General features: G+C 45.9%; 1 protein-coding gene across 1 annotated transcript in view; it reads left to right on the top strand.

The window, feature by feature from the left end:
* LOC126237002 (protein takeout-like) overlaps positions 1–20,371 on the top strand; it is a 197,829-nt gene that overhangs the window by 40,854 nt on the left and 136,604 nt on the right. The window contains exon 2 of the mRNA XM_049946726.1: positions 10,650–10,742. Coding sequence (XP_049802683.1) covers positions 10,650–10,742 — 93 coding nt within the window. The remainder of the gene's footprint in view (positions 1–10,649; positions 10,743–20,371) is intronic.

Here is a 20,371-nt window from a genome sequence, read left to right as displayed (position 1 = left end):
TCTGAATTCAGCCACACACCGTGAAGTGGCATGTGAACTAGAGATGTAGATAGACATGTAGAAACTGAAAACTATCACAGTACATAGTTATAATTCAGTATTAGATCTACTTTCTGTCTTCCGTAGATCTGAAGGTTAAGTATGACTTTTTGGTTCCTGCAAAAATGTAATCAGATGCACTTTCACATATTAAATATTCTTTTTTTCTTTAACGGTATCTTTGAAAACATAGCTCTGGTAATCATGTTTTTTGCTCCTCTACGAGGAACGTATGATGAATTCGCCTATTGGGATAAATGAAAAGAAGATGTTTTGGTTCGGCGTGAACGATTATGCATCGCTGAGACAGCCGTTTGGAATTGAAGACAAACATCCATCCTCCATGCACAGCTGTAGTGAACATTTATTTCGTAACAGCTGTTAAGCAACTGAACGTAAACCACGTGTAACTTTTATCGGTTTTCAACTTCACCTTGAGAATCTTCAAGGAAGCGACCCCCGGCTGTTAGTAAATTACACATTGCGTGTGTTACGCCAAACGACCATCTTTATGTGGTCACGAACGGTGGAATTCGCCTGGTTTCCAAAGCCCTGCTGACAGTGTTCCAGCGACAACACACTTCTTAAAAGACTGCTATGCAGTCAGCTTGAGGCGAAACAAAATTTTAAACTTACGAAAAAGACACGAGAAACCACCAGAACGAGTCTGATAGTTCACACGTTGAGCTGTTGACTGCATCAAAATGCGTAATAATGGGAAAAACTGATGGACCACTGAATGAGGATCACCTTGGTGGCGAAAAAAATAAAAATAACATAGGAGTATTTACAAATTTGTACTACGAGTAGGAAAGAAGAACAAATAAAAATCGGGGTGTATTTGTAACTATAAAGATAATTTCAGGTAACATAAGACATTCAAAATAGGAATTTAGTGTGGAGACACATGAGTGAAGACAGTAGTCTACAATATTTAAAAAAACCAATTAGAACAAATATATATAAGATAATATCATGTTACACAGGGGGCACGGACCTTAACAGATTTTCGTTCTTTTTGATAATTCATCAGTTTTATGGTAGTTTGACACGACCCGTCACGAATTCCTCTCTTGTGCCGTCCTCTCCATATCAAAGTAAGCCTTGCACTCTACATCCACAACTATTAGTTGGGTATATTCCAGTCTCTGTTTTCCCTGGACTTTTCTGTACTATGGTAGTTACTACTTGACGTCTTAACAAATGTTCTATCATACTGTCCCGCCTTGTTGTCAGTGTTTGCCGTAGGTTTCTCTTTTCGCCGATTCTACGGAGAACCTCCTCATTCCTAATCTTATCAGTCCACCAAATTTTCAACACCCTTCCATAACACCACATCTCAAACGTTTCGATTCTCTTCATTCCTGGTGTTCCACAGTCCATGTTTCACTAGCATACAACGCTGTGCTACAAACGTACATTCTCAGAAATTTATTCCGCAGCTTAAGGCCTAGGTTTGCAGCTAGCAGACTACTCTTGGCCAGGAATGTCCTTTTTGCCAATCCTAGTCTTCTTTTCATGTCCTTCTTGCCCCGTCCGTCGTGGGTTACTTTGCTGCCTAGGTAGCGGAATTCCTTAATTTCATCTACTTCGTGATCACCAAATCCTGATGTGAAGTTTCTCGCTGTTCCCATTTCTGCTAGTCTTAATAATTTCTTGGCCGGCCGGTGTGGCCGAGTGGTTCTAGGCGCCTCAGTCTGGCACCGCGCGACATATACTGTCGCAGGTTCGAATCCTGCATCGGGTATGGATGTGTGTGATGTCCTTAAGTTAGTTAGGTTTAAGTAGTTCTAAGTTCTAGGGGACTGATGACCTCAGATGTTAAGGCCCATAGTGCTCAGAGCCAGCCAAAAATTTCTTCTTCCGTTTATTCTCCAAACATATTCTGTACTCAACAGACTGTTCATTCTGTTGAAGAGGTCCTGCAATTCTTCTTCACGTTCAGTGAGGATAGCAATGTCACCGGTGAATCTTATCACTGACATTTGATCACTCGGAATTTTAATCCTGCGTAAGATTTATTCGCAGTTCCCTGGCTTTTATTATGTCTGCCTGCCCAACTTTTGCAACTGCCATTTCTAGCGATATCCATTCCTCATCAACTGAACTGCCTATTGAGATGTTCATTATAGCAGTTTCTTCAACCTCAGAGAAAAATGTATATCATCTTTTCTCAGTACTTCGGAATCGCACTTCTTACCACATTGATTCTTCCAGACGATTCTCTAACTTCATTCTTGTCATTACGAAATTATGACCCGAGTCTGTTCTACTACCGGGTACACCTTACAATCCAGTGTCTGACTATGGAATATCTGTCTGACAATGATGTATTCCAGTTGGAGCTTTCCTCTGTCTCCGGCCCTTTTCCAAAATATGTCTCATCCTCTTGTGATTCTTGAACAGGATATCCGCTATTGTGAAACTTCCTGGCAGATTAAAACTGTATGCCAGACCGAGACTCGAACTAGGGACCTTTGCCTTTCGCGGGCCAGTGCTCTTCCAACTGAGCTACCCAAGCACGACTCACGCCCCGGAGACGAGGTACTGGCAGAAGTAAAACTGTGAGGGAGGGGTGTGAGTCGTGCTTGGGTAGCTCAGTTGGTAGCCGGCACAGTAACTCAGCGTGTTCGGTCAGAGCGCTGGTTGGCCTCCGTAATAAAAAAAATGAGTGAAAGGATCAACAACGAACTTGAACCGATGTCATCTGACGTCCACAACGACCAAATACACAAAAAAAAGTTGGTAGAGAACTTGCTTGCAAAAGGCAAAGATCCCAAGGTCGAATCTCGGCCTGACACACAGTTATAATCTGCCAGGAAGTTTCATATCAGCGCACACTCCGCTGCAGAGTGAAAATATCGTTCTGGATCCACTGTTATCATTTGAAATTTATTCCAGAACTCAATTAATCCTACTCCTTTCTCATTCCTACTATCAAGCCCTTTTCCCACAACGCTGCCTTAAATTCCTCCTCTACTACAGCACTTCAATCCCCTATGATTACTGGACAGTTGTCTCCTTTCAGATATTGAATCAACCCGTTCAGTATCTTCACTCACTTTCTCTCTCTCTTCATTCTCTACTTGTGACGTCCATCTGTGTCCTGCATTACTGCTGTTGGTACTGGTTTGCTGTCCAGTCTATAAAGAGCACTCTATCACTAAACTGCTCACAGTAAGTTACTCCCGATATACTATTTTCTGCTGCTGTTGATATTACCTAACCTTCATCTCGTCAGAAATCCTTATCTTCTTTTCATTTCACTTCACCGATCTCCACTATATATAGATTGGGCCTTCCATTTCACTTCTTAGATATTCTAGTTTCCCTGTCACGTTCAAACAATTTACCATTACGGTAGCTTATCTTTGGAGTGGAGGAATCAATAGAGACAGTGACAGAAAGTTTCAGAACAAAAAAATATACTCCCGTGATCACAGGCACCGGCATCAAGTTTACAACACGACTTAGAATTACTGCCCGAACTAGAGGACATCTAGAAAATCGCTGAATGGAGTGGACAGACTATTTCCACAGAATAAGAATAAATTTTTTTTAAAAAATTGGTATAATGCTGAAGAGCGGTAGAAACGAGGGTAGAGATTTAAATATTGAAATTGGTGAAAACGCAGTAGGCGAAAATGAAAATATTGTGCTCAGGGAGCAAAATTACGCAAGATTACAGAAGTAAGGGGGGCACTATCGGACCGTGGCACAATACCATAAGAAAAAGCTGTAACCACTTGACATATTGTGTCACAGAAGAACACTAACAGGTTGCCACATAAATTACGAAATGTTTATGTATTGTCAGTAAAAAAAAAAAAAATCTTTAGATGCCTTACAACAGAATAAGGGATTTTTAATGCGGCATGTTTTACGCAAGTAGGAATAGTTTTCTGTTGTTCTTACTAGGTGGATTTGGTAATGATTGTTTCATCTTTATTAGCACACGAGAATGGTCTGATCATATCTCAGTCCCTCTCATTGTCCTAACATCTGTTATTGCCTTTTTATGTTTTCTCTCTATCAAAACATTGTTTATTTGGTTCTTAGTTAATCCATCCGGTGAGCTCCATATGGCTTTATGTATGTGTTTATGGTGGAATGATGTACTTGCTATTTTCATGTTTCTAGCTGTGGCGAAGTTGATAAGCCTTATACCATTATCATTTGATTCAGCGTGAAGGCTGAACATGCGTATATATGGTTGCCATTGCTGTTCTTGTCCTATTTTGGCATTTAAGTCTCCCAGCACTATTTTGATGTCATACTGTCGTAATCTGTAGCACATCTGGTCTATGGTGCCATAGAATTCGTCTCTTATGTCTTCCTCATTGTCCTCAGTTGGGGCATGAACACTTATTAATGAGATATTTTTATGTGATTCCTGAGTTTCTCCCGGCGTATTTCTCCACGGGTACAGACGATACAGACGTCGAGATACTGGGACAGCGTTGTTAGAGAGGCCATCGAAATTCGCACCAATGACGACCTCATAAACCGTGACTGTGGCTATAATCTTAGCAAGGCTTGGGAACCAGCGATTGGGTTAATCAAGAGTAAATCGAGCAAACGTATAGTTGTGACGACCACGGCGGACAGAGCCATCACACCGACGTCATCTCAGACGCCGTCGCAATCTGTTCCACCGCGCGACCGTGGCGCGGGGCGCGGACGGCGGAGGGAGCGCGCTGCGGGCGGAGGGTTTTTAAATCGGCCGCCGCCGCGACCGAACCCAGTTCCCTCTGAGCAGCCATAGCGTACGGATCTCCGTGCCGGCACGTTCACAGGAGCTCAGTCCGTCAGTTCATCTGATGATAGCGACATGTATGATCGCCGAAATATTGTGCCCGTTGGACACTATAGACCGGCAGCACACCCGTGGATATTTAGATATTTTTATATTTGCCTTTGATTCTGATGTAGCATATTCCTTCATTGACATTTTCTAGTGTCATCACATTGGCCATTATTTTATTATGAACCACAAATCCTGTCCCAAATATATGATGACCATGCTTGTTTCCGCTGTATATGATCGTGTAGTTTTTTTTCTCTGTGCATATCTTGTCCAGGCCATCTTATCTCCTGCAGGGCTGTAATATCCATCTTGTACTCTGTTAGTTCCTCATCAAGTATCTCTGTTTGTCCTGCAGCGTACAGTGTTTTTACTTTCCATGTACCTATTCGTAGTCCTTTATTCATAAGCTTGGATCGTTTCCGTTAGATCCATTCCAATGCGAGGCGTGAGTGTATAGGAACCCGTCAGTTTTTTACAATGTTGGATGGTTAGTCCAACGATTAATCCTTCCACTTTATCCGGGCTTGGGACCGGCTGGAAGGCTAGTTTTCTTCCAGGCGTGGTGAAAGAAAATGACCAGTGGAGAGTAAGGAAAGGCAGAGAACTCTGACAATTATACACACTGCCTGACGTCGTAGCGAGTGCGAATATTAAGAGACTAAGATGGTACGGACACGTGAGGAGGATAGGGGAGAACACGGTAAAAAGGCTGTAATGAATGGAGAAGCTGAAGGAAAGAATGTAATGCTTGCACAATGAGTGATGGAGAAACTGAGTTAGGACAACATTGTGGCCATAAACGTAGGCACGGGTCTTTACACAAGGAGCACTAGCAGAAGATTGTCAGATTATTCAAGTACCTCTGACGAGCAGACGGATGACATCAGCTTAAGTCCAGTCAGAGATTACGGGCAGAGTGTCACCAAGAACCGTCGGGAAAAGACTACTGGAAGCTTGGCTGAGATCTTGAGTTGGCACGCGCCCTTTACCACTGACATCATACAGACAGCACAGACATATACTGTCTACAGACAAAGTTAACTGCGTCACTGAGTGGCATTCTGTGTTCAGCGATGCCCTTCGCTTCTGTTAGAGGCGGTTAGGTCGGGCCAACGCGTCGTGGACGATCTGGAGAAAACTCACAGGAACTAGCGAGTCTCGAGACCGACACCTATCCAACACCTGGAGTCGTGGTCTGGGAAGACTTTGGATATGATGAGACTGCTTTGATAATTGTTGGAACGAGATTGAATACTCTCCAGATGCTGTTGTGCTCTTCAGTCCGAAGACAGGTTTGATGCACATCTCCATGTTGCTGTTTGCTGTGCAAGCCTCTTCATAGCTACTGCAGTCTACGTCTTTCTGAATCTGTTTACTGTATTCGTCTCTCAGTCTTCCTCTACGAGTTTTACCTTCCCCCCCCCCCCCCTCAATCCTACCTCTAATTCTAAACAGGTAATCCCTTGATGTCTCAGAATGTGTCCTGTCAACAGATACCTTCTTTTAGTCAAGTTTGTTGTCTCCCCAATTCAGTACCTCCTCATTAGTTATGTGATCTACCCATCTAACCTACAGCATTCTTCCGTAACACCAAGTTACAAAAGCCTCTGTTCTCTTATTTTCTAATCTTTTTATCGTCCATGTTTCACTTCGATACATGACTACATTCCGGACAAGTACCTTCACAAAAGGCAAATCTATGGTCGATGTTAACAAACTTGTATTCATCAGAAAAGCTTTACTTGCCATTGCCACTTTGCCAGTCTACATTTTATACCCCCTCTGTTTCGACCATCATCAGTTATTTTCCTACCCAAATAGCAAAACAGATCTACTACTTTTAGCGTCTCGTTTCCTAATCTAATTCCTTCAGCATCACGTAATTCTATTCGACTACGTTCGATTACCCTTGTTTTGCTTTCATTGATATTCATCTTAATCCTCCTTTCAAGACACTGTTCATTTCGTTCAATTGCTCTTCCAAGTTCTTTGCTGTCTCTGACACAATTACAATGTTACCGGCAAACCTCAACGCTTTTATTTCTTCTCTCTGTACTTGGATTCCTACTCCAATTTTCCTTCGGTTTCCTTTCCTGCTTGCTCACTGTACAGACCGAACAACATTAGCGATAGGCTACAACCTTGTCCACTCCCTTCTCAACCACTGCTTCCCTTTTATGCCCCTCGACTCTTTATATCTGCCGTCTGGTTTCCGTACAAGTTATAAACAGCCTTTCGCTCCGTGTATTTTATCCCTGCTTCTTTCACAATTTCAAAGACTGTATTCCACCCACCATTGTCAAAAGCTCTCTGTAAGCCTACATACGCTAAGAACGTAAGTTTGCCTTTCCTTAACCTATCTTCTAAGATAAGTAGTAGAGTAAATATTGCTCCGCTTGCACCTGCATTGCTCCGGAAGCCAAACTGGTCTCCCACAAGGTCGGCTTCTACGTTTTCTCATTCCTCTGTAAGGAATTCGTGTTAGTATTTTACAACCATGACTTATTAAACAAATAGGTTCGCTTTGGAATTGGAATTATTACATTCTTCTCTGTGAAGGAATTTCGCCTGCCTCATACGTCTTGAACACCAGATAGAATAGTTTTGTCATGGCTAAGATTATCAGTATATCTGACGGAACGTCTCACCAATATGTTGCAAGAATGGTAAACCTCGTTTCCGTATCCTTCACGACCAGAGTACCAAATGACACGTTCCATCAGGATGATGCGGGACGCCACGCTGCAGTTCACACGCCTTGAGGAACGCATCAATCCTTAACTGGGCTGCCAGGTCCCCTGATTTGTCACTCACTGGGCATATCTGGAATGCCATGGGAAGGCGTCTACTTTTATCCAGAAGTCTTCATGAACGGACACACAATGTGTTTTACACATTGGATGAAATTCCAGATTGTGTCGTTCGGCGAGTATTTGTGTCCATGCCACAAGGAATACAAGTGTGTATTCGTGCCCTTGGGAGTCACAAGGCTTACAGATATTCATGATCGGGTCGGAATGAAAGTTTAAACTCTTAATATCCGTTTTGTGATGAACGTATCAACAAAATTAGACCTGTCAACAAAATTTGATGCGCTGCATCCTGAACTCGGGTAGGCGCGCCGGTCCCGGATCGAATCCGCCCGGTGGATTAACAACGAGGTCCGGTATGCTGGCCAGCCTGGATGAAGTTTTAGGCGGTTTTCCACATCCTGCTAGGTGAATACCGGGCTGGTTCCCAAGTTACACGACTCACAGACATTTGGGACACGTTCGCACTTTTTCATGGATTACACTAGACGCAGACAGCTGAGGTACACTACATACGTCCCAGGGGGTTCGGGTTGGCGGCAGGAAAGGCATTCGGTCACCTCTGCAACTAACCCTGCCAAATCCGAAATAACAAGGCCGAGCCCGCGTGACGCGGGACAAAGGCCTACAGAAAGAAAGAAAGGAAGTATTAACAAAATTTGATAAATATCGAACTGGTTCCTCGTGGTGAAATGTTTTTCTTTTCCATCAGCGCGTAAGGAGGAACTTAGATAGAAGGCCCTGGTGTAATTTACAGCTGTAAAACAGAAAATCAGTAACACATCCCACATATGTACAATTATGGATCCCTGCAGTATTAATGTCGTCACCTTTACTACTGTCTAGAGTAGCTATGTGTTTTTGGTCCTTTTTTCTATGAGGGGCTGTTAGGGCAGCTGCAGTTTGAATAGGCAGAGTCTTATCAAACTTCATTGTTAGGTGGTGTACGAGAGTCAGTCAGAAAGTAATGCCTCCTTTCTTTCAGTTGTCAAGAATTTCTAACGAATTTATATAAGTTGAAAGCTACAACGTTGACGATTAATTTATAATTCTGAAGCCATTCTTGGTAACGAAGGTGCACAAACCTTTGTGTATCCCAGATGTTGAATAATAATCATCACACTGCCTTTACCCAGAGAGGTAATGCGACACAAATCATCAGCAGTCGCCGGAGGATACCACGAATGATGTCATCGACTCGCTGAACGTTGTGTGGAGGGACTGCAGTTACCGGTCTGCCGCGCAGCGTTTCCTCAGCTGAAGGTCATTCGCCTTTCAGTTTCCTTACAGCGGCGAACCCATCGTCTAGCAGTGCTGATATCAACTGCTGCAACGCCGTACACATTTTTCAGTCTTTCTTGAATGCAAATGGGCGTTACAACTTCTGCATTCAAGAACTCTGTCACAGAACGCCGTCTAATACGAACATCTATGTCGGACATTTTGCAGGCGACTCCAGTACTGCCATCTGTTGGTGCAGAAAGTTGCTGCAGCGGATTGAAGATGAAGCATTGGGAAGAGCACCAGATACAAATTTTTCACTTAATATACTGTATTTAGATCGCCGCTCGCGATCTCGCGGTAGCGTTCTCTCTTCCCGAGCACGGGGTCCCGGGTTCGATTCCCCGCGGGATTTTCCCCATTACGGTCGGAGGAAGGTAACGGGAAATTACCTCCATTAGTACCTTGCCTAGTGCCTCGGTGCGAGTCTCCCGCATCGTCGCATCGTTCCCCTACGCTCTGTCAAGAAGCCTGGGACTTAATTTCCATTTCCGTGCTGTATTTAAGGTGAAAAAAAATTTGGAAGCATTACTTCTTGATTTACCCTCTTAATAGCAGGAGCCATTTGGGTGTCATTCTTACGGAATTAGCTACAGCAAGATTGGAGAATTGTGTCTTCGTTTTTTCAGCTGTGAAACGTTTTGGAAGATTGAAGTTTATGTACCGTACCGTTCGATTTAGCTATTGTCACTCTTCCTGCCAGAGCTGTTTAGACAAGACCCACTATCCAACTAATAGCTTCTAGTACCGTACCTCTGTCATACTTTGTCAGGTCCCTTAAAGGTCTCCTGCACATCTTTCTGTAGCACGAAATGGCAAACTTCCACATCGTAATCTTGCTGTGGCAAATTATTGTAATATGTCAGGGAGTTACATTCTACGTACAACCCGCTTTAGAGACAGTCTCATTCTCCGCAACCCCATTTCATTCAAGAATTCCACTAGCAAGATGCGCATCTGCGAAATCAGAGAGGTAGGAGTAAGCTACAGACAGTTAAAAGCTGTGGGATAGGTCGTCAGTCGTTTTCTGGGTAGCTTAATAGAAAACAGCCATTGCTGACGAAAGAGAATGGTCCGAATTCGAGACTAGGTCTAAAATGGTTCAAATCGCTATGAGCAGTATGGGACTTAACATCTGAGATCATCAGTCTCCTAGAACTTAGAACTACTTAAACCTAACTTACCTAAGGACATCACACACATCCATGCCCGAGCCAGGATTCGAACCTGCGACCGTAGCAGCAGCGCTCGGCCACACCCGCCGGCGACTAAGTCTAGTATACAGGTTTAACTAAACCTCATACTCAGCAGCAGTGTAAAACGTTCATTTTGATTCTCAGCTGTTTACTCAGTTGTTATTCTAAAGTGTTAAGTAACAAGTCTGACAGCAAAGCTACGAGTCCGTGTACTTCGCCTGAATTCCAACTATTCTGCTACTGCAAATATTGCTCCCTTGCCTCTTGAGTCACAAATACAATAATTACACAGTACCTATTTCAGTTTACTGCAGTATGTATTGAACTGTATATGGCTTATCTGGGTGAGTTAATAAGAAGTATGTTTGTCAGGCGTATGTACGTACACGCCTTCTCTGCGGAGACATTTCTTAATGAAGAAATAGTGTTCGAACTGAAGGGCGACGGTATATTGAGGTTTGGTTTACTACTGATTTCACAAGTCAGTCATAATTCTTTCTTCTTTTGCTTTTACAGCCAGCTACATCACGCCCTGCTCGCGGAACGATCCCGACGTGAGCGGCTGCGCCCTCAAGTCCGGTCGAGCCGCCATGAAGGACTTCATCAACGGTGAGTGGCCTACGACTCTGCACCCTGTCTTCTGTTAACCTAACTAGTATTGTGTGGGGAACGTGAAAGCAAATGTTGCCCTGGTGCTGGGCAGCTGATTGAAATCCTTTGGTATATCTGTCTCCCTGTGTACGCTAAATACAGCAGCAAGCAGATGGAGCAATGAACGAGGTTTATCCAGAAAATGAAGCTACAGATTTAATGAAAATGAAAGATTTTTTTCAGTATTTCCTACAGAGCCTTCTCCTCCACGGCCTGTACGGTGTGACAGAAATACGAGACTTCATCCATAGTTCTATGGTGTCAGAAAAAAAAACAGTTTGAAAGTGCTGAGCCGTGCCGGTAAGTGGTGATTCTCTCGAGTGCGTCGTGACACGGAAGGAATATGGGCAGTTCACCAGTTACCTGAGGATAAGCGACAAAAATTCGAATGACGTCATACACGCTCCTGGTCAAAGCAATAAATTCAAAACTTCGAACCCGTGCCTTTCACAGTCAGTACTCTTGCCCACTGGGCCATCCGTGCAGGCGACCATCACCGACTCAGAATTCCACCTTGCCGCTGGCTCCCTCTTTGAAGGCGTCGAGAGGAAGAAGTGGAAAAAATGAAGCTTTGATTCGGACTTTTACACTCCTGGCCATTAAAATTGCTACACTAAGAAGGAATGCAGATGATAAACGTGTATTCGTTGGACAAATATATTATACTAGAACTGACATGGGATTACATTTTGTCGCAATTTGGGTGCATCGATCCTGAGAAATCAGTACACAGAACAACCACCTCTGGCCGCAATAACGGCTTTGGTACATCTACATCTACATGACTACTCTGCAATTCGCACTTAAGTGCTTGGCAGAGGGTTCATCGAACCACAATCATACTATCTCTCTACCATTCCACTCCCGAACAGCGCGCGGGAAAAACGAACACCTAAACCTTTCTATTCGAGCTCTGATTTCTCTTATTTTATTTTTATGATCATTCCTACCTATGTAGGTTGGGCTCATCAAAATATTTTCGCATTCGGAAGAGAAAGTTCGTGACTGAAATTTCGTAAATACACTCCTGGAAATTGAAATAAGAACACCGTGAATTCATTGTCCCAGGAAGGGGAAACTTTATTGACACATTCCTGGGGTCAGATACATCACATGATCACACTGACAGAACCACAGGCACATAGACACAGGCAACAGAGCATGCACAATGTCGGCACTAGTACAGTGTATATCCACCTTTCGCAGCAATGCAGGCTGCTATTCTCCCATGGAGACGATCGTAGAGATGCTGGATGTAGTCCTGTGGAACGGCTTGCCATGCCATTTCCACCTGGCGCCTCAGTTGGACCAGCGTTCGTGCTGGACGTGCAGACTGCGTGAGACGACGCTTCATCCAGTCCCAAACATGCTCAATGGGGGACAGATCCGGAGATCTTGCTGGCCAGGGTAGTTGACTTACACCTTCTAGAGCACGTTGGGTGGCACGGGATACATGCGGACGTGCATTGTCCTGTTGGAACAGCAAGTTCCCTTGCCGGTCTAGGAATGGTAGAACGATGGGTTCGATGACGGTTTGGATGTACCGTGCACTATTCAGTGTCCCCTCGACGATCACCAGTGGTGTACGGCCAGTGTAGGAGATCGCTCCCCACACCATGATGCCGGGTGTTGGCCCTGTGTGCCTCGGTCGTATGCAGTCCTGATTGTGGCGCTCACCTGCACGGCGCCAAACACGCATACGACCATCATTGGCACCAAGGCAGAAGCGACTCTCATCGCTGAAGACGACACGTCTCCATTCGTCCCTCCATTCACGCCTGTCGCGACACCACTGGAGGCGGGCTGCACGATGTTGGGGCGTGAGCGGAAGACGGCCTAACGGTGTGCGGGACCGTAGCCCAGCTTCATGGAGACGGTTGCGAATAGTCCTCGCCGATACACCAGGAGCAACAGTGTCCCTAATTTGCTGGGAAGTGGCGGTGCGGTCCCCTACGGCACTGCGTAGGATCCTACGGTCTTGGCGTGCATCCGTGCGTCGCTGCGGTCCGGTCCCAGGTCGACGGGCACGTGCACCTTCCACCGACCACTGGCGACAACATCGATGTACTGTGGAGACCTCACGCCCCACGTGTTGAGCAATTCGGCGGTACGTCCACCCGGCCTCCCGCATGCCCACTATACGCCCTCGCTCAAAGTCCGTCAACTGCACATACGGTTCACGTCCACGCTGTCGCGGCATGCTACCAGTGTTAAAGACTGCGATGGAGCTCCGTATGCCACGGCAAACTGGCTGACACTGACGGCGGCGGTGCAGAAATGCTGCGCAGCTAGCGCCATTCGACGGCCAACACCGCGGTTCCTGGTGTGTCCGCTGTGCCGTGCGTGTGATCATTGCTTGTACAGCCCTCTCGCAGTGTCCGGAGCAAGTATGGTGGGTCTGACACACCGGTGTCAATGTGTTCTTTTTTCCATTTCCAGGAGTGTAGATCTCGCCGCGACGAAAAACGTCTTTTCTTTAATGACTTCCATCCCACCTCGCGTATCATATCTGCCACGCTCTCTCCCCTATTACGTGATAATACAAAACGAGCTGCCCTTTTTTGCACCCTTTCGATGTCCTCCGTCAATCCCACCTGGTAAGGATTCCACACCGCGCAGCAATATTCTAACAGAGGACGAACGAGTGTAGTGTAAGCTGTCTCTTTAGTGGAACTGTTGCATCTTCTAAGTGTCCTGCCAATGAAACGCAACCTTTGGCTCGCCTTCCCCACAATATTATCTATGTGGTCTTTCCAACTGAAGTTGTTCGTGATTTTAACACCCAGGTACTTAGTTGAATTGACAGCCTTGAGAATTGTCCTATTTATCGAGTAATCGAATTCCAACGGATTTCTTTTGTAACTCATGTGGATCACCTCACACTTTTCGTTATTTAGCGTCAACTGCCACCTGCCATACCATATAGCAATCTTTTCTAAATCGCTTTGCAACTGATACTGGTCTTCGGATGACCTTACTAGACGGTAAATTACAGCATCATCTGCGAACAACCTAAGAGAACTGCTCAGATTGTCACCCAGGTCATTTATATAGATCAGGAACAGCAAAGGTCCCAGGACGCTTCCCTGGGGAACGCCTGATATCACTTCAGTTTTACTCTATGATTTGCCGTCTATTACCACGAACTGCGACCTCCTGACAGGAAATCACGAATCCAGTCGCACAACTAAGACGATACCCCATAGGCCCGCAGCTTGATTAGAAGTCGCTTGTAAGGAACGGTGTCAAAAGCTTTCCGGAAATCCAGAAATACGGAATCAACCTGAGATCCCCTGTCGATAGCGGCCATTACTTCGTGGGAATAAAGAGCTAGCTGCGTTGCACAAGAACGATGTTTTCTGAAACCATGCTGATTACGTATCAATAGATCGTTCCCTTCGAGGTGATTCATAATGTTTGAATACAGTATATGCTCCAAAATCCCACTGCAAACCGACGTCAATGATATAGGTCTGTAGTTCGATGGATTACTCCTACTACCCTTCTTAAACACTGGTGCGACCTGCGTAATTTTCCAATCTGTAGGTACGCCTCGGAATTGAGTCAAACAGAGCTTGGATGGCGAGTACAGGTATAGCTGCCCATGCAGCTTCAACACCATACTACAGTTCATCAAGAGTAATGACTGGCGTATTGTGACGAGCCAGTTGCTCGGCCACCATTGACAAGACGTTTTCAGTTGGTGAGAGATCTGGAGAATGTGCTGGCCAGGGCAGCAATCGAACATTTTCTGTATCCAGAAAGGCCCGTACAGGACCTGCAACATGCGGTCGTGCATTATCCTGCTGAAATGTAGGGTTTCGCAGAGATCGAATGAAGGGTAGAGCCACGGGCTGTAACACATCTGAAATGTAACGTCCACTGTTCAAAGTGCCGTCAATGCGAATAAGAGGTGACCTAGAGGTGTAACCAATGGCACCCCATAACATCACGCCGGGGGATACGCCAGTATGGCGATGACGAATACACGCTTGCAATGTGCGTTCACCGCGATGTTGCCAAACACGGATGCGACCATCATGATGCTGTAAACAGAACCTGGATTCATCCGAAAAAATGACGTTTTGCCATTCGTGCACCCAGGTTCGTCGTTGAGTACACCATCGCAGGTGCTCCTGTCTGTGATGCAGCGTCAAAGGTAACCGCAGCAATGGTCTCCGAGCTGATAGTCCATGCTGCTGCAAACGTCGTCGAACTGTTCGTGCAGATGGTTGTTGTGCTGCAAACGTCCCCATCTGCTGACTCAGGGATCGAGACGTGGCTGCAAAATCCATTACAGCCATGCGGATAAGATGCCTGTCATCTCGACTGCTAGTGATACGAGGCCGTTGGGATCCAGCATGGCTTTCCGTGTTACCCTCCTGAACCCACCGAATCCATATTCTGCTAACAGTCATTGGATCTGGACCAATGCGAGCAGTAATGTCGCGATACAATAAACCACAATCGCGATAGGCCAAAATCCGACCTTTATCAATGTCGGAAACGTGACGGTACGCATTTCTCCTCCTTACACGAGGCATCACAACAACGTTTCACCAGGCAACGCCGGTCAACTGCTGTTTGTGTATGAGAAATCGGTTGGAAACTTTCCTCATGTCAGCACGTTGTAAGTGTCGCCACCGGCGCCAGCCTTGTGTGAATGCTCTGAAAAGCTAATAATTTGCATAATCTTCCTCTCGGTTAAATTTCGCGTCAGTAGCACGTCATCTTTGTGGTGTAACAATTTTAATGGCCCGTAGTGTAAATGTGTACGGATGGCTCAATCGGAAGAACACTACTGCTAAAGGCAGCTGCCGGCCTGAGTGGCCGAGCGGTTCTAGGCGCTTCAGTCTGGAACCGCGCGACCGCTACAGTCGCAGGTTCGAATCTTGCCTCGGGCATGGATGTGTCTGATGTCCTTCGGTTAGTTAGGTTTAAGTAGTTCTAAGTTCTAGGGGACTGATTACCTCAGAAGTTAAGTCCCGTAGTGCTCCGAGCCATTTGAATTTTAAAGGCAGCTGTTCCGGTTCGACTTCCAGCCCGGCACACGGTTTAAATTTGGCACATATGTTCAGCGAATAGCTATTATTCTAGTTCTTGTAGTTGTAGCAGTCACATTTAGTGGATTAGGCACACCGAAAAATGGGCCACAATATCTACCACAAGTTTCTTGTTTTGTAACTAGTGAAACTACAGTGCCCTATCGCCAATGTAGTTCTCAAGTGCTACAAAGCCATTTCCGTGTGTTTTATATAAGTCACACTGCAGTAACCTATGTGCCACGTTTCAGGAAGGGTCAGAAGCAGTATCAACGTACAGTCTACTCAAGATATGTGTATGTAAAATCTACAATGGGAACAGCTAACGTCACAGAAGAGAAGTATTGATGCGCTAATATATTTTTATTTATATTTTTCAGCTTTCATCATCATGTAATACGTGGTGTAGTGTTAATGGCAACCAATTGTTTGGTGCATTTGTGGTGTACAATCGTCTTAAGTCTGCACAGTATCTATAATTTTTGAGAAATTTGTTACCATGCTAGTTGGAGGACGTTCCTTTGGTATCATTTTCTGGATGTTCTACCAACACATCAGTATCCCTTGGCGTTCTGTGTGGTCGGTGTCAAAGTGCTAAAACAAAACCCATCCTTTCTCCACTGGACGATCTACATGAGCCTGATCAGCATTAGCTATAAAGAGATTACCGAAAAAGTTAAGATCTATATTGGTGACCAACAAATAGAATAAGGTACTATACTGGAAGCAAAAAAACACATTATGGACGAAGCAGGAGCAGACTAGTACAGGAGAAGAAGCCAATCTTTGCCAAAAGATGTCTGTTACATACTAATATGGGCTTAATTTGAGGAAGAAATTTCTGAGAATGTACGTGCGGGGCTCATAATTGTATGGCAGTGAATTGTGGACAGTGGAAAACCCGGAAAATAATAAAACTGAAGCGTGTGAGATGTGATGCTATTCAAGTGAGAAGACAAGAAACGAGGAGCTTCTCCGCGGAACTGGCGAGTAGAGGAACATATTGGAAACACTGACTAGAAGAAGGAAGAGTATGACAGGACTTGTGTTAAGGTATCAGCGAATAACTTCCATGGTATCAGAGGAAACTGTAGAGGGTGAAAACTGCGGGGTAAGACAGAGGTTGGATTAAAGTACCAACAAATAATTGAAGGTCTGGGGTATAAGTGGTACACGGAGATGAAGATGTTGCAATACGGGAGAAAACCTTGACAGGCTGCATCAAATCAGCACCCTCGTTCTTGCTACAGACGGCCCTGTAATCCGTCAGCCAATGGCGTCATGTGCATGCGCTGTGGAGGGGTGCGGGTTATCTCACCGCACTCCCGGCCATTGTCGGTTTGGCAGACCTAGTGTCGCTGCCATCCTGTCAAATAGCTCCTCAGTAGGCATCATCAGATTGAGTGCGTTCCGTTCCAGTCTTCATAGCGCGGAAAAACCTTGGCAGTATCTAGAATCGAACCCGGGTCCTCTTCTTGGCAAGTTAGCCATGCTGTGCACTCAGCTAGGTAGGTTCGAATGGTTCTGAGCACTATGGGACTTAACATCTGTGGTCATCAGTCCCCTAGAAGTTAGAACTACTTAAAGGTAACTAAGCTAAGGACATCATACACATCCATGCCCGAGGTAGGATTCGAACCTGCGACCGTAGCGGTCACGCGGTTCCAGACTGAAGCGCCTAGAACCGCACGGCCACACCGGCCGGCGCTTGTGACGTCACACTAGCTGCCTGGGGGCCAACGAGATGTACGGGTCCTGTGGAGGGCGTCACAGCACGCGACATAAGAGAACTTACGAGTTGCAGCGACCGTCTCCAGCAGTGAACGAGTTACTATTTCACACTAATTTAGTACTTCGTAGCTGCGCCTTTAAATACAGTCAAATTGTCGAAACTACATTATCAATTAAAGAGGTCAGTGGGTACTTTTTCACCCGTACACACTGATTTACTGTCTGGCTGCGGACATAGCCGAGCGTTCACGATATGTATCAGGCAAGGCAAGAGTGTGACGTCACATGGTCGTTGTGGGACCCGTACTTCTCGTGGGCCAGTAGTTGCCTCGTGTGGCATACATCACAAACGCTCGGCTACGTCCGCGGCCGGGCAGGAAATCAGTAACTTAGAGGGAACATACCCACTAAAGTTCCTAATGTGGGCCGGCCGAAGTGGCCGTGCGGTTAAAGGCGCTGCAGTCTGGAACCGCAAGACCGCTACGGTCGCAGGTTCGAATCCTGCCTCGGGCATGGATGTTTGTGATGTCCTTAGGTTAGTTAGGTTTAACTAGTTCTAAGTTCTAGGGGACTAATGACCTCAGCAGTTGAGTCCCATAGTGCTCAGAGTCCATTCCTAATGTGGTCAGAAATTATCCAGATAGTGAGTATATCTAATCACGCAGCTACGAAGTACATACTGAAGTGGTCTGAAATAGTAACTCGCTCCCCGCCGGAGACGAATGCTGCAACTCGTACCTGTAGTGTCACCTGCTGTGACGCAAGCCACAGGACCCGTATATCTTACTGGCACCGAGGCAACTAGTGTGACGTACGCACTGCAGAGGGAGCAGGAGAGGGCCGACCAGGCTGTGGAGGCATTCCTCAGCCCCGTATCGAGTTTCGGTTGTGACGGTGTGGCTGCGGCCGTGGCCGCGGCGTCTGTGTGGCGGCGTCGGCGTCGGCGTCGGCGGCGACGTCTGGACGGGGGGCTAGACGCGTCGGCGCGCCGTTGCGCACTGCGGAGGGCGGCGCTGGCCGGCCCAGCTGGCTCTCGCTTCTGTTGCTCATCTGGCACGGGGCGCAAAAAGTCGACGGCCTTCTAGCTACACCAGCGTCCGAGAGCGAAGAGCGCTCCGGAAAACACCAAACTGGAAATGGAAGACACGAGCAGTTATTGTAAACTACAAACAAAGTACAATAAAATCTTCACCATACACATTGCATACGAATCATGAGACTAAGATAACATAGATTAGACAGTGGAAACTCCAGGTTGGAATATCTACAAAGGAAAGGGATGGATTGCTATTCACTGTATAGGTGATGACGCACTGAGTTGTAAGCAGGCTCAACAAAAAGACTGTTACACTTTTAGCTTTCAGCCAAAGCCTTCTTCACAAAAGGAAAAACACACACACACACACACACACACACACACACACACACACACACACAAACACACTCACATACATTCATTCACTCAAGCAAGCATGCCTCATGTCGCCACCTCCAGCAATTCTGGTTGCAGCTGCTGGAGATGGTGGTCATGTCTAAGTAAGATGTGCTTGTATGTGTGTGTGTGTGTGTGTGTGTGTATGTGTGTGTGTGTGTGTTTCCTTTTCTGAAGAAGTCTTTAGCCTAAAGCTAAATTTGTAACAGTCTTTTGTTATGCCCAGGCAACGGCGTTGCCGCAGTGGCTACAACGGTTCCCGTGAGATCACCGAAGTTAAGCGCTGTCGCGCGTGGTTGGCACTTGGATGGGTGACCATCCAGCCGCCATGCGCTGTTGCTATTTTTCGGGGTGCACTCAGCCTCGTGATGCCAATTGAGGAGCTACTCGACCGAATAGTAACGGCTCTGGTCAAAGAAAACCATCGTAGCGACCGGGAGAGCGCTGTGCTGACCACACGCCCCTCCCATTCGCATCCTCAACTGAGGATGATACGGATGTCCCGATGGGCAACTTGTGGCCTGAAGACGGACTGGATGGATGAATGTTTTGTTATGCACGTCTGCTACTGAATGTGTCATCTGTACTGTGAGTTGCACTCAATCCTTTTGCTTATATTATTGATGTAACATAGATTAAGATAATTGTAGAAATGTATGGACAGTTATTGTTCCCTTGCTTAATATGCAAATAGAACAATGTATAAAATCACTAATTTTGGCACAAAGTACTCTTTACTATGGCTGTACTGCAGCTTGTGTAGTATTTATGTGTAAAGTGTGTGTAGTGTCGGCAGACTTGCCAACACTACGCACACTAATTGAAAGAGGCGGCCAAGATGCACGCGCTAATTCACGAAGGATGGAGTGAGGTCTGAAACAGGATTCGTAATGAATGCTATAAAGAAAAGTACGTAGCTCCTTGAATACTTAACTTTTAATACATCCTTGTATACATCGTTCTTGATGAGACATCTGGAGATTGTGGCGATACAAGTGAGACTCTTTAGATACAAGCTATCTAAGGCTAATGGCGCCTTGCTAGGTCGTAGACATGGACTTAGCTGAAGGCTATTCTAACTGTCTCTCGGCAAATGAGAGAAAGGCTTCGTCAGTGTAGTCGCTAGCAAAGTCGTCGTACAACTGGGGCGAGTGCTAGTACGTCTCTCGAGACCTGCCGTGTGGTGGCGCTCGATCTGCGATCCTGACAGTGGCGACACGCGGGTCCGACATGTACTAATGGACCGCGGCCAATTTAAGCTACCACCTAGCAAGTGTGGTGTCTGGCGGTGACACCACATTGTGCCCATCTGATATGTGGATAAAGGGCAATATTCGCCACAACAGTAGGGTCAGTCTCAACCTGGGTTCTATGTAATGTAT

The sequence above is a fragment of the Schistocerca nitens genome, chromosome 2, assembly GCF_023898315.1.
Source record: "Schistocerca nitens isolate TAMUIC-IGC-003100 chromosome 2, iqSchNite1.1, whole genome shotgun sequence".
NCBI classification, from domain to species: Eukaryota; Metazoa; Arthropoda; class Insecta; order Orthoptera; family Acrididae; genus Schistocerca; species Schistocerca nitens.
Note: the sequence above shows the minus strand (reverse complement) of the source record. Positions and strands in the feature narration are given on the sequence as shown.